Source organism: Scardinius erythrophthalmus (assembly GCF_964197995.2).
Source record: "Scardinius erythrophthalmus genome assembly, chromosome: 2".
Lineage (NCBI taxonomy): Eukaryota > Metazoa > Chordata > Actinopteri > Cypriniformes > Leuciscidae > Scardinius > Scardinius erythrophthalmus.
In genome coordinates this window covers 2,120,908-2,146,200 of record NC_138222.1, presented here as the reverse complement: position 1 = coordinate 2,146,200, position 25,293 = coordinate 2,120,908, and the positions used below count along the sequence as shown (strand labels likewise).

Here is a 25,293-nt window from a genome sequence, read left to right as displayed (position 1 = left end):
ATTAAAAACAAAGAAACACATTACAGGTACCAGAACAAGTGGCAGGTCTATTGCACTTACACTGGAAGATAATGTACTTTTTTTTGTCCTGTCCTTTGCAATGGTTATCAATGTCAAACATCATAATTTCAGATTCATTTCTGCATTTTAATACAGTTATCACTCCTAAATCTTTGCAATGTTGCATTTTTATTCAAACTTTTATTCAGATTATGAATGGGTTATATACAGGAAGCGAGCAAATAGTACTCCCTTTATAAACAATGAAGCTGATATCACGGCCTATCAGCGGGTAATGGATTGACCCTTATGTATGATAAAGTTGGTATCATTACGTTTTAAAAAAGTAAGTACTGACTTGCTAACCCTGATTCCCTGACTAATTGCAAAGTTGTGCTACTGGTACTTTTGACAACACTATTTCAGACCATCGTCACACCTGGAGGGTGTTCCCATAGCATCTGCTACTGACACAGCGTCTTGTTCCCCAATCCAGGTTTACATACATGACAAGATGCTTTATTGTGCCAATTGAATCTCTTTTTCTGACAGTAATTTTTAATGCATGTGATGGAAGAACAAGAACGCTCTTCCAGTCCTCTGACAAAGGTTTTGATGTGGACATGGATGGGACTGTAACGCTGAAGAGACAAGTGACTCTTCATGAAGGCCACAAGGTGTTTTCTGTGGACGCTTGGGACTCCAGTGGCAAGAAGCACACGGTATCTGTCAGAGTTGAGCGTGTCCATCATCATCATGAGGACCATCACATGGACACGGTCATGAACATCTCCTCTCCACAGGTACAAACTAGTTCCTTGGGTTTATTAAACACAATTTATCTTTGGCGGTATGGTTCCTTATGGGGGTTCTTGCTCCATAATTAATGACATACAGAGCTTTAGCATTAACCCCCCATAGAACCATCAGCTTGAGTGATATACAGATGATTAAGACACTTTAGTAATGTCTTTAAAGTAAAACAGTTTTAACATGTAGACGTAGCAGTAAATCCCTGCACGTCTATACTGTAGCTTGGCTATGAGGATGACTGTCTCTCTGCGATGCTGTCCGTGACAGCTAGGACTTGAAAGCATTGGTAATCTGAAACAAAGAGACGACAGCCAGAAGGTGCACAGAAATATGCTTGATGCTTATAGTGGAGAGGGCAGGAGGGTTGCGAGCAGTTTGAGCATGCTTACCGAGCAGTAATATCACGTATATATATCCTCCCGGTCTAATAGGAGAGTGGTAGTGGTTGGAGCGATTTGACGGCTGACCGCGTCAGCTGATCGCAGCCTATGTCTACGTGGCCTGTCTGAACTAACGCCGCGCTCAATTTCACCCAAAAATGAAAGAAAAAAAATTCAGTTACTCATGCTAATGTCGTTCCAAACCTGTAAGACTTTCGTTCATTTTTGAAACACAAGAGAAGATTTTTTAAATGAAATCTGAGAGCTTTCTGTCCCTCCATTGACAGTCCATGCAACTGTCACTTCAAAAAGTTCATGAAGAGATTAGTTCACAATTTCTGAAGCGACACAATTGCTTTATATGATGAACAGGTGTTTCACTAGCCTGTCTGAAATCCTGTGCTGACCAAATCCTGTGGCCCATATCTTTACAAAGATCTTCACCAGATCACTGGCTTCAACTGTCCCACAATCATCCCCATCCCAAATAAATTCCAAAATCACAGGACTGAATGACTACAGACCTGTTGTTTTAACGTCTCTGCGGTCATGAAATCATTTTAAAGACTGGTGTTGGCCCACCTGAAGGACATCACAGGACCCTTGCTGGACCCACTTCAGTTTTTCTCTTATCGAGCAAACAGGTCTGAGGATGATGCATTCAACATGGGACTGCACTGCATCCCATAATATCTTGACAGACTGGGGATTTATCTGAGGATCCTATTTGTGGACTGCACCATCACCATCAACACCATCCTCCCAGATATCCTCCAGACCAAACTAACCCAGTTCTCTGTTCCTAGCTCCATCTGTCAATGAATCACCAGCTTTCTGACAGCTAGCTAGTGAGACTGGGAAAATTCCCGTCCAACACCTGTGCAATCAGTACTGGCGACCCCCGGGGGTGTGTGCTCTCCTCACTGCTCTTCTCCCTGTACACCAACGACTGCAGCACCAAAGACCCTTCAGTCAAGCTCCTGATGTTTGCGGATGACCTGAGGAAGTTCAACCTGATTCTGCGGGTCTACTCTGCAGATGTTGGAACCCTATTTTACCTATCTAAGCACATGCTCAAGTGCACTTATGGCGTGCACTTTAACGACAGGAAAAATGGTCGGCGTGCCCGGCGCATGGTCCAAAAGGGTTGTCTCTATTCTCTTAATGAGTAATGGGTGTGTTTTGGGCTTTACATGCATTAAACCAATCAGAGTCTCATCTCCCATTCTCTTTAAAAGCCAGTTGCGCTCGAGCCATGACGGATTCGATATTTACATGGCGGAATTTGTGAGCAGAAAAACTGAACGCTTCTCTCAAAACGGATCTGCTCGTGCGTGAGGTTAAAGCTGTGTGTGTGTGTGTGTGTGTGTGTGTGTGTGTGTGTGATCCAACGCTGGATACTCTTATAGGTTACGTCCGTGGATAACGGCTGAACGCGTCTTCTCCGCACTCATTTAAGTTACAAACAAACATTTTTTCGCCTATCGTGCGTCTACTCTACACCCGTACCACTGAAAAGACGGATTATATCCAAGACTTAAGCCATAAATTAGTATTAATATTGATAGCACCACTGGTAGCGTCGTTGCTAACTTAACTTACTGTCCATCTGTTAAAATGGCGAATATATCAAATGTAAGTAGTCTACCTTTTGGTGCAGGTGAGGACACATTTGAGCTGCACGCGGTGCAGTCTGAGCTGGAAGCTGTTGAGAAACAGATCCACGACCTTTTAGTAAGAAAAGCCGAGCTGATAGACCGGCGGTTAGCTCTTGAAACATCACGTGCCGAGGCACACAAATCAGAGATTAATGTTACTAACCCGCTGACTCCGACCTCGTCTACTCTGTGCGTTCCTCAACATCGGTCCCGAACGTCGAGGTCGCGATCAGCCATGGTCTCGTTCACCCCGGCTCCAACATGCCATCACGAAGCCTGGATTTTTCCGCAGCGGAAGTCGCGAGTCAGGTCTAGACCAAGAAAACTCTCTCCGACCCTCCCGGTTTTCGAGATATCCACACAAAACCGCTTCTCCCCTCTTCGCGAAACAGAACGCGATGCTGTGATCATCGGCGATTCCATCGTTCGACACGTCCACGCTACGTTAAATAAAAGTAAGGTGCATAGTCACTGCTTTCCTGGTGCTCGTGTTTCTGAAATCGCTGCTCGCGTTCCCGAGATTCTGAACGAGCGCGTCGGAACCGTTGTCCTGCACGCGGGAGGGGCCGACATCAGACTGCGCCAGACGGAAGTTCTGAAGAAAGACTTCAGGAATCTGATCGATACGGTACGCAGCACATCGCCTGATATAACGATTATTGTGTCAGGACCGCTTCCCACGTACCGACTAGGTCATGAAAAGTTTAGTAGATTATTCGCGCTAAACGAATGGTTAATGTCATGGTGCAATGAGCAGAAACTTCTCTTTGTAAATAATTGGAATCTGTTTTGGGAGCGTCCTAGGCTTTACCGTGCTGATGGCTTACACCCAAGCAGATTCGGATCGGATCTTCTGTCAGATAACATCTCCAAAATGTTAAATACCTTTTGACTAGTAAACAAAAGTCCAAATCATAGTCTCTGCTGCACAAATTTAACTGATATAAATAGTGTAGAACATTGCATAGAAACTGTCTATTCCTCGTTTAGTGAGATCAAATCATAAATCTACTGCAGGATCTAGAAAAAAATCTAATTGTTATTAAACCAGAAAATGTTGCTATTGGTAATCAAAAACAATTTTTAAAGCTAGGTCTTTTAAACATTAGATCACTCACACCTAAGGCAGTTATTGTAAATGAAATAGTCACAGATAATAGCTTCGATGTACTTTGCCTTACTGAAACCTGGCTTAAACCAAATGATTATTTCGGTTTAAATGAGTCTACTCCAGCAGGATACTCCTATAAGCACGAGCCCCGTCTGAATGGTCGTGGCGGCGGTGTTGCAACAATCTATAGAGATTTTCTCAATGTTACTCAGAAAACGGGTTATAAGTTTATTTCATTTGAAGTACTTGTACTAAATGTTACGCTCTTAGATGTTCGAAAAACATCCCTATTATCTCTAGCCTTGGCTACCGTATATAGACCGCCTGGGCCTTACGCTGATTTCTTAAAAGAGTTTGCAGGTTTTCTCTCAGACCTATTAGTTAACTTCGATAAAGCATTAATTGTTGGAGACTTTAATATCCATGTAGATAATCAAAATGATGCGTTAGGGGCTGCGTTTACAGATTTATTAAACTCCTTTGGGGTCAAGCAAAACATTACCGGACCGACTCATCGATTTAATCATACACTCGATTTAATTATATCACATGGAACCGATCCAACCGATATAGATATCATTCCACAAAGTGACGATGTCACTGACCATTACATGGTAACTTGCATATTACGTACTCCTGTAATATATCATGCTGCGCCGCGTTATCGATTAGGCAGAACAATCCTTCCATCCACCATAGATAATTTTTCAAACAGCTTATCGGATCTGTCTCAGCTGCTCAGTGAACCCAAACAAACAGATGAACTTGAGGAATTAACTAGCACTATGAGCACCATTCTCTCTGGATCATTGGATATTGTTGCACCCATTAGATTAAAAAAGGTCAGAGAGAAAAGTAAAGCACCATGGTACAACAATACTATGCGTGTTCTAAAGAGAGAAACCCGTAATTTAGAGCGTAAATGGAAACAAACCAACTTAGAGGTCTTTAGAATCGCATGGAAAGACAGTATGTCACGTTATAAAAAGGCCCTAAAAGCGGCCAGGGCTGAGCATCTACGCAAACTAATAGAAAACAACCATAACAATCCTAAGTTCTTATTTAACACCGTGGCGAGACTAACAAATAAACAGATGTCTCCTGAACAAAATATTCCATTACAGTTTAGTAGTAATGATTTCATGAAGTTCTTCACTGAGAAAATAGAAAACATCAGAACCACAATTGTAAACGTTCAATCCTCAATCGCGCCTTATAATTCAGCCTCAATTATCACCCCGCAAGAACAATTACAGTGCTTTACAACTATAGAACAAAAAGAGTTAAATAAACTTTTTACTTCATCTAAAACAACAACATGTTTACTAGATCCTATACCAACTAAACTATTGAAAGAAGTGTTACCTGTAGTGGAAGAGCCTCTCCTCAATATTATTAACTCGTCTTTATCTTTAGGTTATGTTCCAAAAACATTTAAACTGGCAGTTATAAAACCTCTCATTAAGAAACCACAATTAGATCCGAATAATCTAGTAAATTATAGACCCATTTCAAATCTACCTTTTATGTCTAAAATACTAGAAAAAGTTGTGTCCGCTCAACTGGGCTCTTTCTTACAAGAAAATGACATCTATGAAAAGTTTCAGTCTGGATTCAGGCCGCATCATAGCACTGAAACTGCGCTTGTTAAAATCACAAATTATTTACTTTTAGCTTCTGACCAAGGCTGTATCTCAATATTAGTTTTACTTGATCTTAGTGCTGCGTTCGATACTATAGATCATACAATACTCTTAGATCGATTACAAAATTATACTGGTGTTCAAGGACAAGCATTAAGCTGGTTTAGATCGTATTTATCTGACCGCTACCATTTTGTTTATTTAAATGGAGAAAAATCTATCATAACTCCAGTAAACTATGGAGTGCCGCAGGGATCTGTGTTAGGCCCTCTATTATTCTCAATATATATGCTGCCACTTGGAAATATTATAAGGAAACATGGAATTAGTTTCCATTGTTATGCTGATGACACTCAAATCTATATTTCATCACGGCCAGATGAAAACGCTAAATTATCCAAATTGACAGAGTGTGTTAAAGATATAAAAGATTGGATGACGCATAATTTTCTTTTATTAAATCCAGACAAGACAGAGGTAATACTTATCGGTTCAAAAAAACACCCACAAAACCTCTCACAATACAACTTTAACATAGTAGGATGTCCAGTTACTTCATCCTCTACAGTAAAAGACCTGGTTGTTATATTAGACTGCAACCTGTCTTTTGAAAATCATATTTCATATGTTACAAGAACAGCCTTTTTCCACCTTAGAAACATTGCTAAGCTACGTAATATGCTATCAGTTTCTGACGCAGAAAAGCTAGTTCATGCATTCATGACCTCGAGACTAGATTACTGTAATGCTTTATTAGCTGGTTGTCCTGCATCCTCAATAAACAAGCTACAGTTAGTCCAAAATGCCGCCGCTAGAGTTCTTACTAGATCAAGAAAATATGATCATATAACACCGATTTTATCATCACTACATTGGTTACCTATAAAGTCCCGTATTAATTACAAGGTATTGCTACTGACTTATAAAGCCCTAAACGGCTTAGCTCCAGTCTATTTAACGGATCTTCTATCGCCCTATAATCCATCGCGCTCTTTAAGGTCACTAAATTCGAGGCTTTTGGTCATACCTAGGATATCCAGATCCACCAAAGGAGGGAGAGCATTTTCACATTTAGCACCAAAACTCTGGAATAGTCTTCCGGATACTGTTCGTTGCTCAGACTCGCTCTCCCAGTTTAAAACTAGATTAAAGACGCATCTCTTCAGCCAGGCATTCATATAATACTTTTAATCTTACAGTTAAATCCGACCTCTAGTTCATAAACGCCAGAGGAGAACTGGCCCCGGACTGAGCCTGGGTTCTCCCAAGGTTTTTTTTTCTCCATTAGGTCACCTGATGGAGTTTTTCGGTTCCTTGCCACTGTTGCCTTTGGCTTGCTCAGTTGGGGATATTTGGGGATATTTAATTTAATTAATCAATCAACGATACTATTGATCAGCATTACCAAACGTAGACGTTCCACTAGAAACAAACATTGATGTATTGTTCTAATTTATTACTGTGAAGCTGCTTTGATACAACCTGTGTTGTGAAAAGCGCTATATAAATAAACTTGACTTGACTTGACTTGTGTGTGTGTGGTTAAAGACCGCAAGCAGACCATCTACGGGACAAGCCAGATTCCACCATATCTTTATGTACACAATAATAATCTTTTACATTGTAATCATTTTTATATATATATATATATATATATATATATATATATATATATATATATATTTGGCATGTTTGTGTGCTGCTGCGTCTCTCTGTGTGTAATAAGCAGAATGTGTGTGTAATAAGCAGAGTGTCAGCGAGTTATAGGCTCATATTTCTAATGCGCTCTTTAAATAACAAAAAAATACTGCGCCATTGAGTTTAGACCAGGTTTCAGTCGGTCAACGGCTCAGTCTATCTCAGTTCCTCAAAATAGCAACACGCCAACAATGCGCCTGACACACACTTGTTCTCAGACCAGCAGCCCATGGGCGAACAGATGGGCACAAATGCATTTGCTATTTAAACAACGTGGAGCAGGAGAAAAAAAAACATTACAGAAAAAAAACTTTAAAGATTCCACAGTGTATAATATGTGTACAGAGCAACAACAAAGAGCTTTTTTACATTTTAAATGAGCCGAGCTGCGATACCGAACAGGACCACATGGAGAAGCCAAAAACGCCTAAATCAAACGCCATGACTTGACTGCATAAAAGTACACTGTAAAATATTTCCAGACTTTCACAATATTTAACTGTGTTTTTTTACAGTAAAATACTGTTTTAATTGATTTACTGTAAACAATTGTAATTTCACAGTAATGTGGATTCGCTCACTGACTTTTTACTATCTGCTGTGATATGACAGCAAATTACTGTAAAAAAAATAGGCTGTTCAGCTGAGAACGAAGACCCCACCCAGATAGCAAGCACAGTTGGGCCAACGGCTTTTTCTGTATGGGCCAGCCTGAGCCTCGGCTGAAATCAGTTGTAATGGTGTCAGGTCCATACTCGGTGTAGCTGTGTGTACCTTCGACCCGAGTTCGTTTTGTCACAAGCGGGCCACGAAAAAACTGAAAAAAAAAAAGATTTTGGCGGTTAAATCCTGAGGATGATCCAACAGACGCGTCGCAGACCATTTCGTTTCCGAGAGGAATCATTCAGCTGAAAAAAACGGGTAAGTAATTTAATTCATTTATTGTTCTATTGTTTGATGTTTTAATTGAGATGGTTTGCGATGGTAATTAGGCCTTCGTAACATCAGAATACCCATTCGGTCGCGGAGATACGGAGTGTTGATGAAAAGGCCTAACGTTACGGTTTCATTTTAGGATGATTGTGTATTTGTTTTATTAGAAAAACTGCTGAGCTGGATCCAGTGCACTGTAATGTTGGCTAATGAAATTATATTTAGTAGTTATATTCCATTTTGTTTGCTAAAATTTAGTCAGTTATTTCGTCTTTTTCAACGAGTGATTATCGAATCATAGGAGTCGGACTATGCTTTCGGTGCATAGATTTGATTCACTAACATTTCAAAAGAGTCATTTACTTGTGAATCGAACTACTACACTGACCACCACGCTGCTGCATAACACCCGCGGAGACAACTCATTATATGTACAATCTGAAATTAAAAAAGACTTATTTTGTTGTAGCTAACACTTCTGTGGGGAGCTCCGAAACGGGAAAGCGTTATAGATAAGTGCAGCTTATTAATTCTTTGTCTTTTGCTCGACTTTTGTTATTGAATGTTACGTTAACGTCAACGTAATTTGCTTTAGAGCAGGTGCACTTTAGAGTGAAAGAAAAAATGAAAGAGTAGGCTATATATCACTGTATAATGCGATTAAAATGGTTTAACATTTTACTGCAGTGGGGATATATGATGATTATGAGCGAACATACTAACTTAATTCATGTTTATCTGATCGCACTGTTTGGAATCTGACACCAACAGTTTTTGCAGTCTTGGTTACACTTTATAATAAGGTTTTATTTGTTAATATTAGTTTTCAACATTAGTTAACAGAGTAACCATGCGTAATACTTCAAAATGTATTAATCTTAGTTCATTTTCATTTTGACATTTAAAATAAAACAGTATTTGTTAACATTAGCACTGTGAACTACAAGAACAAACATTGAACAGTTGTATTTGTATTAACTAATGTTAACAAATACTGTAACAAATGTATTGGTAATATTAGTTAACACATTAATGTTAACAAATGAGACCTTATTGTAAACTGTTACCGATATTTTGCATATACTGCTGCGTGAACTCTGACAACAACATTTATCAAACCTATGCACATAAAAAACGAATGCTTAAGATTTAATAATGACTTCACAATATGTATTCCTTTATTTAAAAGATGCAGTTCAGAGAAACCCTGACAGCTAATGCTGCTGAAATGGAGGTCGAGGGATCATGGACTGGTGGATCCAGCCGTCTAACTGGCAGTAGATCGAGGAGCAGACACAAGGTAAGTCTTCCTAGTGTTGATCAGGAGGCAGACACACTCTGGCAGTTTAAATCTATATTAAAAACACACCTCTCTAACCTAGCATAAACATAATACATTTATATCATTAAAATCCCTATAATCCTATATAATTCAAAAAGGATTGTTAGGCCGCATAAATTAGCTCAACCAGAACCGGAAACACTTCTCATAACAATGAACAATGGCATTTTTGCTAATGTTAGTCTCTCTGTCTCATTCTTATCCCGAGGTTACTGTTGTCAGCCGGATCTAGTCCGTATCCAGATCAGATGCTGGACCTGCACCCTAAGATGAACACAGTGAGCCCTGAATGTCAGAAGAGACCATGACAACTAGACGAGACCTAGAAACAAACGCCTGTCAAGACCTTGTTGACACAACAGTCATCGGCACAGTCATCGGATCAGATCCACGAGAACCAGACCAGTCCTCCACACAGACCCAACGGCCAACTCCTCTCCCACCAATTGCCAGCGTGATCTTATGAAGGTAAAAGAGTAGCAAAACTCGAGATTAGATGTGAATTTGAGAACTTGTACAATTAATATTTGTACTTGTACACTAAAATTTACACTCACATCTCCAATGTGAAAACTTGTTGAATGTTGAGATCAGCACTTGCAGAAAATAGTCACAAACATGCATTCTGAATTTTAAGCTGCAGATAGTTACAAATGTAAAAGTCATTCACAGAAATACAATGACAGACACAAACTTGTATTCTTTCATTCACATTCGCAGCACAACCTCAATTAAGCACTTCTCAAATCTGCCATTGCAATATCAAATCTTCACACATTGACTTTTGCAACTTTTTTTGCGATATACTGTATTAGATGCGTAACTAACTTTTGCATTTTCAAACTCAGTGGCAGTAAGAGAGATAGGCGCGGCAATTTGAAATGGCAGATTTGAGAAGCTGGAAGTGCCTAATTGAGTGTATACTGGGAATGTGAATGAAAGAGTACAAGTTTGTGTCTGTCATTTTATTTCTGTGAATGACATTTTAACATTTGTGACTATTTATCTGCAGTTTAAAATTCAGCTGGTCCAAAATGCATATTTAGGCTGCATCAAAATAATCCACACGATTCCAGTCGACAAATAAAAGTCTTCTGATCTGAAACGATTGATAATTTTTATAAACAAAACGATAATTATGTAGTTTTTAACTGCAAACGCTCACCTTTTCCATCGCTCTGTGATGTGCACTTGGTCACGTGTCTTGTAATCGCATTACGTTACGCTTTTGCAAGCGTGCATTGCATTTCTTTAATTAAACTATCACTTTTTGAAGTTTAATAATCCTATTTCACTCTATATCATGACTCTTGTTTTTCTGTCCATAACATTAAGACTATTTTTAAAACGCCTTATGTTAAAGGGTGCTCATTCCTGTTCCTGGATATCTGTCGCAGCAACAGGACCAGCACCTCTTACCTAAGGTATTTTGCATGTGCTGTTGTGATCAGCAAATGTGGAAAAACTTAATGGATTATTGAAAAATAATCACTGTAAAATATATTGTGAAGTTAGACTGCTTTTTCAAATTTATAAAAATAAATAGGGAATCTATCAGACTCTGAAATGTAACTTTTTTACTTGTCGTCTTAGGTGCTTCCTGGGCATCAACCTTGATACAGGATCTAAATCCAAAAAGAAGCAGGGTGGCATCGATCAGCAAGTTTGTTCTCTATTACGAAAACTTGTGGATTTTGAATGGATGGCAAAGCAGATTTTGTGCTTTTTTTCCATTTGCTCCAGTCATTGTTGCCTCTCTTCATTTTCACCTGCCATATTGCCACTGAATATTTTGGACTGCCCTTATGGTTGAGACCTTCTACCTGGCTATTGTTTTGGATTTTCCCTGTGTTTATTGGACTGATAATCTCGTTGCCTACTCCTGCCTGCTCTCACACTTAATCTGCCTCATCCTTCTGGGGTCGCTGCCAGTATAAATGAATAAACAGTTTTGTTTTTTGGGTCCTTACCCATTACCTGACCTGTGCACATTCATAAGGTAAAACACACATTCACAAGCCAACATGCATTCAACATACATACACATTCACCTTTACCAGTTCTTGTGTCATTGCATTTGGAAGAATTAGAATTAGAATCTGTGTTCTGAGAATAGTGTCAGTCAAGTTAGAGTTTGGGATGTAGTCCTAACAGCTTAATGCAACATGTTTGTTGTGATATTATTGTATCAATTGTAAAAAATAAAACAATTGAGGAAAGCATTGTTTAATCTTGTTTTTTTTTATTACTACTTTTCTGTGATCACATTGCATTGCTGTATTTAATTGTAACTTTACAGTTAATTACTGGCTACTAATTGCATTACTTTTACAGCCGAAACACAATAAATCACTGTGAAATTACAGTAATAATGTGATATAATTAACTGTGAAATCACTGTACACAAGTGTAATTTTACTATAATTTACATTAAATTTCTTACTGTAAATTACTGTGAAAGTAATGCAATTAGTAGCCAGTAATTTACTGTAAAATCACAGCAGAATTTTTTACAGTGTACAATTATTAAAGACAGCAACGTAGACATGACAAATCAAACATATTCCTGAGTGTGTGTGTAAACTGAAATGTGTCTGTACAGAAATGCAGCATGCGATCGGTGATCGAGAGCACACATACACAGTTTGTTTGTGCATCAATATAACAGACTCTCACACGCTTACTGTACGACTCCTGTACGTCACCAAAACTGCACTCTTCAGAAACAATCACAGAATATGACAGAGCTCATGTGTTTAAGCAAAGCTCACACTGGAATGAATAATACAATAAAAGCACAATGTGAGTCTCTATTCTCTCTGGTATCTCTGATGTAATCAGCGACTGATTGTTTGAATGAATTTGATTACTGGATCACTGAAAACTTTCACAGAGTTTAAAGGTTTAAAATGATCTGATTGCAAACAGAGATGCAGAATCGTGGAAATTTCCTCCTACCAGGGTTACAGACACTTGTAGATGCTCAGTGTGATTAACTGTGTGACGGAAATTATGTTAATGACGTACTTCACAAGTTATTTTCGTTAATTGTGTTAAATTATTTTAACGTGTTAAGGTTTTGAAATTAATCACATGCGTTATTGCTAACAGCACTAATTTTGGTAACACTTTAGAATACTGTTCCTTCATTAATGAAGAACTACACAGGAACAAATGAGTAATGCACTATTAACATTCTAGTAACTACTATTAACTAATTAGAAACTCTGATTAACGAATTAGTAAGTCATAGCATTCAGTCGAATGTGATAGTTCACTATTAGCTAATCAGTAACTACTATTTTTCATACCTCACTGAAGACTACTAAGAACTACTATATACAGGTTCATAATTAATATTAATAATGCATAATATATAATAAGGTAATGGTAACTCATTAGTAATTAATCAAGTGTTACTACATCCTTCTAAAGGAACTACTAATTATTTGGATCAGTATTCTAAAGTGAAGATCATGGGAACACACTAGTAATGACTAAAGTAAAGTGTTACCAAATCCATTGAGGAATTTATTCAAAATCGGTAACACTTTAGAATACTGTATCTTACTTACTGCATAACTAATAAGGAATTATTGAGGAACTAATAGATAATTATTTATTAACACTTAAGTCACTACTGTTAACTAATAAAAGGGAGATGTGTTAACTAATTATGTAATAGAATTGTATGATTGTGTTAAGTTTCAGTTAGTTAATCAATAACTAATGAATTATGTCATAACTCTTGAAGAACTATTATTAATTATGTATTAATTATTGTGCAAGAAAAATAACTAAGAAGTAACTAATGAACAGTCATACACAGTGGTTACTATAAACCGTTTTATTTTAGCGGTGGAGTGGTGGATGAAGTACACAAATCAAGTACTTGAGTAAAAGTACAGATAACCCAATACAATATTACTCCAGTAAAATGTTTAACTATTGGCCTATTCATTTTCAAAATTACTTTAGTAAAAGTACAAAGGTAATTACTTGAAAAGTAAAAAGCACTGATCAATGTTTTTTATTTTATTTTCTAGCCAGTTTTAGTCATTCTTCAGCACTAATAAGAAAGATAAGTGCAGACATTTACTAGGCTATATATTGATCTGCAAATAAGCACATTTTTTTATTTAATTAGCAAAATGTATCATAATGTATGATAACTTATCTATTTTACAAAGGTTTGGATAATACCGTTAATAATGTGTTTTTTACAGTAAGTTTGATTTGAGTCAGAAGTATGTGGTAATTCTGTATTAATTACTAATGAGTTCCCTATATTCTCACTTTAGAATACTGTTCCAGTTTCCAAGTAATTCCTGAAGAATTATCTAATAATTATTTGTTAATTACCAATTCATTTCCTTGTATGTTCACTTTAGAATACTGTTTCAGTTTATAAGTAGCCTAATTCCTGGGTAATTATTAGATAATTATTTATTAATTACTAATGAGTTCCCTATATTCTCACTTTAGAATACTGTTCCAGGTTCCAAGTAATTCCTGAATAATTATCTAATAATTATTTGTTAATTACCAATTCATTTCCTTATATGTTCACTTTAGAATACTGTTTCAGGTTATAAGCCTAATTCCTGGATAATTATTTGATAATTATTTATTAATTACTAATGAGTTCCCTATATTCTCACTTTAAAATACTCTTCCAGGTTCTAAGTAATTCCTGCAGAATTATTTTATAATTATTTATGAATTACTAATAAGTTCCCTACATTTTCAGTTTCCCTCAGTCATTGCCTCAAACATGAATTTACTCAATGGCATTCTATGCTGAGGAAAACAGACACACACAGTACTGTATATAAAATAAACAGGTTAGTTTTGTATGACTGTTCATTAGTAGTTACTTCTTAGTTATTTTTCTTGAACCTTAATTAGTAGATAATTAGTAGTAGTTCTTCAAGAGTTATGACAGAATTCATTATTTATTGATTAACTAACTGTTACTTAACACAATCATAAAAATATATTACATACTGATTAGTTAACATATCTTCCTTAGTAGTTAACAGTAGTGAAGAAGTAGTTAATGAATAATTACCTATTAGTTCTTCAATAATTACTTATTAGTTATGCAGTAAGTAAGATACAGTATTCTAAAGTGTTACCTCAAAATCTTACAAAAATCTCAAAAGCTTACAATGATGTCAGTCAATATTAGGTTGTTATCATGTTCCCTTACGAGAACGTTCTCTCGTACTGCGTTGAAAACGCTGTGGGAAAAGTCCTTTTCTCGAGAATATTGAAGCCTTTATTTTAAAACGCATTGCTGCAGCACATGCGAGAGCTAGAAGCTCGCGTGAGCGTGCTGATTGGCTTGTGCAAAGCAACTGCACGAACCAATGGCGGAACAGCAGAGGAGCGCGAGCCAATCGGGGCGCTTGGCACTCTGCCAGAGTCAAGCGCGCGAAACTGCACGTGACAGAAGAGTATAAATACACAGAGAATCCGCCATTTGACAGATTTTATCTCCTTCAGCTTTCGACTCACCTCGTCGCTGATTCTCTCCAGAGTGAAGCCGCTCGTCGTCGAACAGCCTTCCACCGGAACTGCTTCGCATCTCGGCGTCTGCCAAGCTGAGCGTTTCCCTGTGGCATCCGACGAGTATCCTTTTTTCTAACTCAAAAGAGCATTCTAAGAGAGCAAATCGCTGTTTTCACAGCGCGCGGCGTTGTTGCAAATGCCGCTCACCGTGTGTGACTCATGCGGGGTCTCCCTGCACGCCTCTGACACACACTCTCGGTGTGTTGCCTGCCTCGGCCCTGAGCACGCCGAGGCAGCGCTCACTAAAGGCGGCTGCCTCCACTGTGACGGAATGCCTGTTGCCACGCTCCGTGCCAGATCTTCCGCCGCCTCGCTGAGTGTTCCCGCCCACCTTCCATCTCCGGCGCCCCGTGAGCCCCGTAGGAAGAAGCGGCGCGACCAGAGGCCTCCTGAACGCGCTCATCTGGACGAATGCACGCCGGGTCTCTCCCCGCACGCTTCGCCCGCGCCTTCATCTCCAGTCCTGTTCTCCCAGAGCGACCAACGCCCCTCTTCTGAAGCGGCAGGTCTCGTCTCTTTCGGTCTGTCAACAGAAGAACTGGACGACGCTGTTTCTATGGCAGCACCTGAAAGTGAGGACCTCTCTCAGCTGGATCCCACTGACACTCGAGCGAGCATTGATGCCGAACTCTTCCGTGTCATGTCTCGCGCTGTCGAAGAACTGGGACTCGACTGGCTTTCCCCAGCTGAGCCTACCAAAAGCCGCCTCGACTAATGGTACCTGCCGGGGCGCCAACAGGCCCCTCGTCAACGTGCCGCCCCCTTTATGCCCGAGGTCCATGATGAGCTCACTGAAAGCTGGCGCGCGCCCTTTTCAGCGCGAACGCGCTCTTCAGCTTCTTCAACGCTCTCCTCTGTCGACGGCGCTGAAGAGAAGGGGTATGTTTCTCTCCCTCCATTAGAGGAAGCGGTCGCTGCACACTTATGCCCCCCCACTGCTGGGAGTTGGAGGGCTAAAACCGTGCACCCCTCTAAGCCGTAAAGGACCACTTCGGCTCTCGCCAGCCGCGCTTATGCTGCCGCCGGTCAAGCCGCCTCTGCACTCCACGCTATGGCGACCCTGCAGGTGTTTCAAGCTAAGCTCCTCCGCACTATGGACGAGTCTGGCCCGGATCCAGACACCTTCAAAGACCTCAGGAGTGCTACAGATTTGGCGCTGAGGGCCACGAAGACCACCGCGCAAGCACTGGGCCGCAATATGTCTAGCCTGGTTGTCTTAGAGCGCCACCTGTGGCTCACTTTAACGGAGATCAGGGACGCTGACAAAACTGCCTTCCTCGACTCTCCAGTCTCTCCATCCGGTCTCTTCGGCCCTTCTGTAAGTGGCTTCGCTGATCGCTTCACGGAGGCTCAGAAAGCTTCAAGTGCTATGAGGCACTTCCTGCCCAAGCGCTCTAGCTCGGTCCAACGGCGCCCCAAGAGCACGCCGCGACCGGAAAAGCCCGCGTCTCAGGTTCTCCAGCCCCGCCCCGCGGCTGACACCACTCGACGCCTGAAGCCTGCAAAACGATTCCCGTTTCCCAGGCGCCAGGGCCCTCGACCGAAGCTGACGCTCGACCATGAGCCCAAGAAGCCGTCCTAACCGGCAGAAAAATGGGTCTATGTCCCGCCGCGGCCGGACCAGCCCCGAAGATCGCTCGAGTGCTTCTCACAGCCCCCTCTTCAGTTCAGGCGGCTGGAGCAGTTGTGTATGCAGACAATGGGCCCGTCACGTGTTACGCACCCCTGCACCCAAACGCTGTTTTAACGGCGACCCACACAGAGCACAAAACGAGCAAAATTTCTCCCCTGACTTCATATCAGTTCGAGCCCCCGTCTCTGGGCGTTCCAGATATGATGATGCCTTTGGCTCTTCGGGCTCTAGCCTGGCAGGCTATCCCAGGAGTTTCAAAATGGGTGATAAACATCATAAAGCACGGCTACTCGCTTCAGTTTGCACGCAGACCCCCGCGCTTTCGCGCTGTGGTTCAAACCTCGGTCAGCAGCACACTGTGTCATGTCCTCCGCACCGAAGTACTAAGTCTGCTAGCAAAAGGGGCTATCGAGAGGGTTCCTCCTTCTCTAAGCGAGTCAGGCTTTTACAGCCGTTACTTTCTCGTTCCGAAGAAGGACGGCGGCCTGAGGCCCATTTTAGATCTCAGGCATCTGAACAAGGCTCTCATGTCACGGCCGTTCAGGATGCTCACGACCAGACATATACTGGCGCAAATTCGCCCAGGCGACTGGTTTTTCTCAGTAGATCTGAAAGACGCTTACTTTCACATTCAAGTGAATCCCCACCACAGGCCATTCTTGAGATTCGCCTTCGAGGGGCAGACATACCAGTACACGGTTCTACCGTTTGGACTGGCTCTGGCACCTCGTACATTCACGAAGTGCATGGATGCAGCTCTCTCCCCCCTGAGACAGCGGGGAATGCGCATTCTAAACTACCTCGACGACTGGCTCATTCTGACTCAGTCAGAGGCGGAGTCACATACTCACAAAGCCTGGCTCCTCAGCCATCTAGAATGTCTAGGGCTCAGGGTGAACTTTTCAAAGAGTATTCTGTCACCCAGCCAACGTATCATGTTCCTGGGGACAGTATTCGACTCCGTTCTTATGAGAGCATGGCCCTCCCCGGCCCGTGCTCTATCGATTCAGCGGCTCGCCGCATCGTTCACGGAGGGCTCTCATGCACCCCTCAGAACGTTTCAGAGGATCCTTGGCCTTATGGCCTCAGCATCATCAGTACTCCAACTAGGCCTACTGCGCATGCGTCCTCTTCAGCTATGGCTAGCACCTCGGGTGCCACCCCACGCCTGGCACTCAGGCCGATTGATTATCAAGGTGGATCAGCGCTGTGTTCAAGCCCTGGCCCCTTGGACGAACGCCAGCTGGTTTCAGCAGGGCGTGAGTATGGGGGTGGTCTCCAAGAGGAGGGTGATTTCAACAGACGCTTCCAACTTAGGTTGGGGAGCCCTGTACGAGGGCAGGCCTGCCTCCGGCCTCTGGTTGAGCTTGGAGAAACGCCTACACATCAACTGCCTCGAAATGAGGGCAGTTTTTCTGGCCCTGAAAACCTTCCTCCCATACCTGGCTGGACACCACGTATTGGTCCGGACGGACAACATGTCAGTGGTATCTTACATAAATCGCCAGGGCGGCCTCAGGTCCCGCAACCTGCTTGCCATAGCCACACAGCTACTGTTATGGGCTCACACCAATCTGCGCTCGCTCAGGGCAGCTCACGTGCCGGGCACGTTGAACACAGGAGCAGACATGCTCTCTCGGGGCAGGGTTCCCCCAGAGGAATGGTCTCTCCACCCTCAGACGATTCTCCTACTTTGGGAGGTCTTCGGGAAGGCGGAAGTAGATCTCTTCGCCTCAGAAGACAATCGTCACTGCCCAATCTTCTTTTCAAAGAGCAGGGATGCGTTGGCCCACGACTGGCCCAGCCTTCCCCTCTATGCTTTTCCTCCTGTCTCGATGCTCCCTCAGGTCATCGAACGGATCAGAGACACGAAATGCGCAGTGCTCCTGATAGCTCCTCTATGGCGAACCCAGTCTTGGTTCCCGGAGCTGATACGGCTGTCTGTGACAGACCCTTGGCCAATCCCAGTGAGGCGCGACCTCCTGGCTCAGGCCAGCAGGACTATATGGCATCCCCGTCCCGATTTGTGGGCCCTACACGCTTGGCCACTCAACGGGTACCCCAGGACCTCCCAGAGGGTGTCCTGAACACGATCAGGGAAGCTAGAGCTCCGTCTACCAGACGCCTCTACCACCATAAATGGTCAGTGTTTTCCAGCTGGTGTTTAGCTCGAAACCTCGACCCACACACTTGTGAAATTCCAAGAGTGCTATCCTTTCTCCAGGAGATGCTGGATGCGGGTCGCTCCCCCTCCACTCTCAAGGTATACGTAGCAGCCATTGCTGCACAGCATGTATTGGAAGCCGGAGCCTCCTTAGGAAAATGCGACCTTATAGTTCGCTTCCTTAAGGGCGCCAGAAGGCTTAACCCGCCTCGGCCGCCATTTGTCCCAGCATGGGACCTTTCTTTGGTTCTGCGGGCTCTTAAGGGACCTCCCTTTGAACCACTTCGGTCAGCCGACCTGAAACCTCTCTCCCTGAAAACCGCCCTGCTGTTGGCACTGGCGTCAGTCAAGAGAGTAAGTGACTTACAGGCGCTCTCTACTAGCGCTTCCTGTCTGGAATTCGGCCCAATGACTCTAAGGTCATCCTTAGGCCAAGACATGGATATATTCCTAAGGTGCTCTCAACTCCGTTCAGAGCCCAGGTTATTTCTCTGTCAGCTCTTCCCATCTCAGAAGAGTTCAGTGATGTTCTCACACTCTGCCCTGTCAGGGCTTTGAGGATTTATTTAGAGCGTTCAGCCTCTTTCAGACAGTCTGAACAGCTTTTTGTTTGCTTCGGGGGCCGAACCAAAGGTCTTCCCGTCACAAAGCTCACGCTGTCCAGGTGGATAGTGGATGCCATTGCTCTGGCCTACACCTCACTGGGCCTTACATGTCCCATAGGTGTTAGAGCTCACTCCACGAGAGGCGTCGCCTCCTCGTGGGCCTGGTCAAGTGGTGTTCCTATCGAAGACATTTGTGCGGCGGCCGGATGGTCCGTCCCGTCCACATTTGTGAGATTTTACAACCTGGAAGTTCCTGCTCTGCAGGCACGATTTCTCTCTATCTAAGCTCTGGCTCTGCGGACCCAGGCTAGTTTTGACATTTCCTTCTGTCACATTTGTGCGATGACCGGCTAGTCTGTTTCGTCCACATTTGTGAAACGTTACAACCCAAAAGTCCCTGCTCCGCAGGTACAAATTCTCTCTAGCTAGGCCCTGGCTCTATGGATCCAGACTAGTTACGAAAATGCCTATGTAGGACCTTATGCGGCGGCCGGCTGGTCCGTTCCATCCGCACCTTAAACCTCTATGGTACCTGCCTTATAGGCATGAGTAAGTCTCTATCTAACGTATGCGGCGGCCGGCTGGTCCGTTCCGTCCGCATCTTAAACCTCTATGGTACCTGCCTTATAGGCATGAGTAGTCTCTATCTAACGTATGCGGCGGCCGGCTGGTCCGTTCCGTCCGCATCTTAAACCTCTATGGTACCTGCCTTTTAGGCATGAGTAGTCTCTATCTAACGCTGGCTCTGTGGACCCAGACTAGTTTTTGACTCAGACACTGGTTGTCATCTCGAGTTGTGGGATTCTTAAGACTGGCCCTTGGCCCAGCTTTATCTGTTTGGATATCTAAGGGCCCGAAGATTCGGTCTCTTTATCCTAGGCTATTCTGTACTTCCTGGAGCTCTCGGTGAGTCAGATTGGCCAAAGACGACAAGCACGGCGTTTTAAATAGTGTTCACACAGCGTTTTCAACGCAGTACGAGAGAACGTTCTCGTAAGGGTACGTACTTGGTTACTTACGTAACCTCGGTTCCCTTAGAGATAAGGGAACGAGTACTGCGTTGCCTTGCCGTGCTATTGTCTCTTATGGCAGGTGTCTTTTCGCTTCAGTCGATTTAAACCTGTCAAATGGCGGATTCTCTGTGTATTTATACTCTTCTGTCACGTGCAGTTTCGCGCGCTTGACTCTGGCAGAGTGCCAAGCGCCCCGATTGGCTCGCGCTCCTCTGCTGTTCCGCCATTGGTTCGTGCAGTTGCTTTGCACAAGCCAATCAGCACGCTCACGCGAGCTTCTAGCTCTCGCATGTGCTGCAGCAATGCGTTTTAAAATAAAGGCTTCAATATTCTCGAGAAAAGGACTTTTCCCACAGCGTTTTCAACGCAGTACTCGTTCCCTTATCTCTAAGGGAACCGAGGTTACGTAAGTAACCAAGTACGTTTTTCACTTTAGAATACTGATCAAAATAATTAGTAGTTCCTTTAGATTGATGTAGTAATACTTGAGTCATTACTAGTGGGTTACCGATTACCTTTTATTATAAATTATGCATTATTCATTTTAATTATGAACCTGTAGATAGTAGTTCTCTGGGAGGTATGAAAAAAATAGTAGTTCTTGATTAGCTAATAATGAACTACTACATTCATCTGAGCGCTATTACTTACTAATTTGTTAATCAGAGTTTCTTGTTAGTTAATAGTAGTTACTAGAATGTTAATAATGCGTTACTCGTTTGTTCCTGTGTAATTATTCATTAATGAAGGAACAGTATTCTAAAGTGTTACCCTAATTTTTATATATATATATATTATTTTTATTATCTGTGTCTTTCTTTCTGTCTGTGCACTGGAAGCTTCTGTCATGAAGACAAATTCCTTGTGTTGTAAGCATACTTGGCAATAAAGGTCATTCTGATTCTAAAGATGCAATTATCCAGATATTTGATGGTTTGTGTGCTGTGTTTAACTATAAACAAAAATGTTTTGTTGCTCATTGTCTTTTACTAACATTTTCAGATGGAATCTCCCGCTGATGATCTGGTTCTGATGTTTCCAAAGTCGTCTTCGGGTCTGAAGAGAGCAAAGAGAGAATGGATTATTCCTCCATTCGCTATACTTGAGGATAGCAAAGGTCCTTTCCCATTTAAACTGCACCAGGTGAGAGAAAGTCATGATGGGAAAGTTCAAAATTAGATGGTCGAGAGAGGTTTGTCTTATTGACTTTGTTCTCTCATTGCTTTCTGTATTTAGATAAAGTCGGACTATTCTAAGGAATCTCAGATGGCATACAGGATCACAGGTGAAGGAGCGGATCTGGAGCCTAAGGGGACTTTTTATGTAGAAAGATTATCAGGGAATCTGTTTGTGACTCGACCACTCGACAGAGAACAAAAAGCTTCATACAGAGTAAGTTGATTTTTAGTGTATTTCAGCATTGGATTGTTTGCTCGTTCTTAGTTCTTTGAAAGCTAAAATAAAAAAGTATAAAGAATCTGATAAAAAAAGGCCCTGTGAAATAGCTTGACACTCAATTTACTTTTCATGTTTAAAGAGACTATACATTTTTTGTATATCAACTAAAAATTAATTCATAACTACATTTGCAAATAGATATGTCAAAGATAACAGACATGGAATAAAAAAAATATAACTATAAATTATTTGTGTTTTCAAACAACCTCAGATATTTGTCTCTTAACATGCCTGTATTTCTGCTCCTGTCTTTAGCTTGTAGCTCATGCGACTGGAGTTGATGTGGATATTGCAGAAGCGCCAATGGAAATTATTGTATATGTGCTGGACAAAAATGATAATAAGCCTGTATTTACTCAAAATCCATTCATTGGAAATGTTCCTGAAGCTGCTGATATAGGTAGGTGTATGATGCAGTTTCTCAATGAAATGGTTTGTAGCAGTTTTTCCCCAAATCCCTCTTCAGTTTCACCGAATCAGTCTTTCTTCTTCTCTCACTGAAGGTCATGAGTTTATGACAGTCACAGCCACTGATCCAGATGATATTGTGGATACTGACAATGGTGTTATCAGTTACTCAATCGTCAAGCAAGATCCAGAATTGCCAAAACCAAACCTGTTTACAATCAACTCTGTTACTGGAGGAATTCGTGTGAATGCTTTAGGCTTGGACAAAGAGGTGAGGAATGATGACTGGATCTCGCATTGATGAATGATTTAATGTAAACAAACTCACCTGAAAACATCTTTCTTTTCAGAAATGGTCTAGATATACTGTGTTAATTACGGCTACTGACGATGCTGGAAGAGGTTTTGCAACCACTGGCACAGCTGTTATTACTGTGACTGACAGCAATGATAATGCACCTCAGTTTGAGCAAACCATGGTAATATATATTAATACATTCAGAATATTATAATATAAGTGTTAATATAACTTCATTTTTACTTATGTACGCCATACATCTCTTTGTTTTAGCACACTGTATCTGTCCCAGAGAATAAAGTAGGGGCTGAAGTGGCCAGACTTACAGTTACTGATGGAGGTGAACCTGGATCTCCTGCCTGGTCAACCAAATATAAGATTATTGACGGTGACAAGAGTGGGTTTTTCAGTGTCAGTACTGGACCCAGCCAGCTAGAGGGCATCATCACCACTGTAAAGGTACTGTGTGTTGCTCATGTGTTTCCACAGGCAATGGTTGTGGTGATGCTCCTTTAGTAAAAGATGCTTTCTTTTCCATTCAGCCCCTGGACTTTGAGAAGAACAAGCAATTCATTCTGTCTGTGATTGTTGAGAACGATGATCCATTTGTCGGTTCTTTGCCCACTTCCACTGCCACAGTCACTGTGAATGTAATTGATGTTAATGATTCTCCGGAGTTTAACCCAAAGGAGAAGGTTATTAACAAACCTGAAGATTCACCAGTTGATAGTGAATTAGTTACTTATAAAGCCACTGATCCAGACACTGGAAAACCACAGAAGATAATGTAAGAAATGTTGCAAATCATTTTATCCCCTCTGAGACAATCAACCCACCAAAATATCATTATTCCATTTGAAAATCCTGACTGATTTCTCTAGAGATTCAGATCTTGTAGAACAATAAAAATCACAGTCTTGATAGACTTTTAATGAATTTTTGTACATTTTTGTTTTATTTTTGTCAAACAGCCTCACTAGCACAATATTAAGCACTGAGAACCACCTTAGCAACTGTCTACCTATTAATGCATATTTCCCTTCCAATGTCAAATCTCTCATACGCAGAATTCAAATCATAGCATGCCTGTATATCCTTTGACCTTCAAATGTTTTTAAACCACCAGGCAAGACTTAAGTTGTTCTTGCTGAACATTTCTAGTTTTAACCTGTATGTTTGGTTCCTTCCAGGTATAAAATTGGCACTGATCCTGCCGGCTGGCTGAGTGTTACTCCAGACACTGGAGTTATTAAAGTCAAGAGCCTTATGGATAGAGAATCTCCCTTAGTCAAAGATGGCAAATACAGAGCTATCATTTTGGCAGTGGATAATGGTAATTTGTGTTTCATTTTTTAAGAGGAGAATTATTGCTGGCCTTTTTCTGATGTCTGTGCTTGTGTGCAGGTGAAGCTCCAGCAACTGGCACAGGAACCCTGGTAATTGAATTGGAGGATGTAAATGACAACGCTCCTGTCATCAGTGAAAGGGATATAAGAATGTGCAATCGTGGTTCAGCCCCAGTGCTTCTCTCTATAACGGACAAAGATGGACCTCCTTTCGCTGGTCCCTTTAGAGTTGAGAGCTACGGAGAAACCAGTAAATATTGGTCCACCTCGATGAATGGCACATGTGAGCAATTACTAATGTTTTAAAGGGATAGTTTACTTTGAAATTAAATTTTGGTATGTTTAGCTTACCTCAAGGGTATCCAAGATGTAGGTGTCTTTGTTTCCGCAGTAGAAAACGAACAGAATTTATATCATTTTTACCTCTTGTACACAACCACATCCAAGTGATCTGAGGGTGCGCACGCTTCCTGGTGTGTGACGTGTGCGCGCGTTCTGGCTTAGTCTGCGCAAGCGCCGAAAAGCACCGGAAGTGATCTCTCGCGCGTGTACGTTGTGGTTGTGTACAGGAGGTAAAAACGATATAAATAATGTTCGTTTTCTCACACAAACCGCTCGTTTCGTGTCTTAGGCCATGATGGGGAATTGTTTAATTTGGACTCTGTGCATGCTCTTTGAGACAGTGACCATAGACCTGCATTATATGACTGACAGACAAGAACGGTTTGACCTAAAAATATCAAAATTGAAACTACTGCGGAAACAATGACACCTACATCTTGGATTCCCTTAAGGTAAGCTAAAACATACCAAACTTTAATTTCAAAGTGAACTGTCCCTTTAAAGAGAAATGTATCTGTCTGTCTTGGTATAAATGTCTAACTATTATAATGTGCCCATTTTAGCAACTGGTGTCTTTCTGACACAAAAGTCTGCATTGGAGAAGGGTGTCTACAATGTTGTCCTGAAAGTTATTGATCAGGGTGGGATGGATCAGGAAAGCACCATTCAAGCAACTGTGTGTGACTGTGAAGGAGAACCAGTGCAATGTACTGACTGTGACAACGCTTCTTGCCTAATAAGCAATAGATTCTGTCTGCAATGATACATTCATCAACCTTTTGCCCACTTCTGCTGTGAAGAAGTAAACAAGGTTTAATCCAAAAGAGAAGTTTATTTTATAATTGAATAAGAGGACATAAATGACAGGACTCCC

General features: G+C 41.7%; 1 protein-coding gene across 1 annotated transcript in view; it reads left to right on the top strand.

The window, feature by feature from the left end:
• Nucleotides 1-25,182, top strand: part of LOC308685998 (cadherin-1-like) — a gene marked incomplete at its 3' end in the record, with an annotated part of 39,474 nt that extends 14,292 nt beyond the window's left edge. Inside the window, exons 3-13 of the mRNA XM_081358198.1 lie at nucleotides 553-803; nucleotides 21,570-21,710; nucleotides 21,804-21,959; nucleotides 22,281-22,425; nucleotides 22,529-22,704; nucleotides 22,784-22,912; nucleotides 23,005-23,190; nucleotides 23,274-23,518; nucleotides 23,922-24,064; nucleotides 24,136-24,360; nucleotides 24,983-25,182. Coding sequence (XP_081214324.1) covers nucleotides 553-803; nucleotides 21,570-21,710; nucleotides 21,804-21,959; nucleotides 22,281-22,425; nucleotides 22,529-22,704; nucleotides 22,784-22,912; nucleotides 23,005-23,190; nucleotides 23,274-23,518; nucleotides 23,922-24,064; nucleotides 24,136-24,360; nucleotides 24,983-25,182 — 1,997 coding nt within the window. The remainder of the gene's footprint in view (nucleotides 1-552; nucleotides 804-21,569; nucleotides 21,711-21,803; nucleotides 21,960-22,280; nucleotides 22,426-22,528; nucleotides 22,705-22,783; nucleotides 22,913-23,004; nucleotides 23,191-23,273; nucleotides 23,519-23,921; nucleotides 24,065-24,135; nucleotides 24,361-24,982) is intronic.
• Nucleotides 25,183-25,293: the final 111 nt, after the last annotated feature.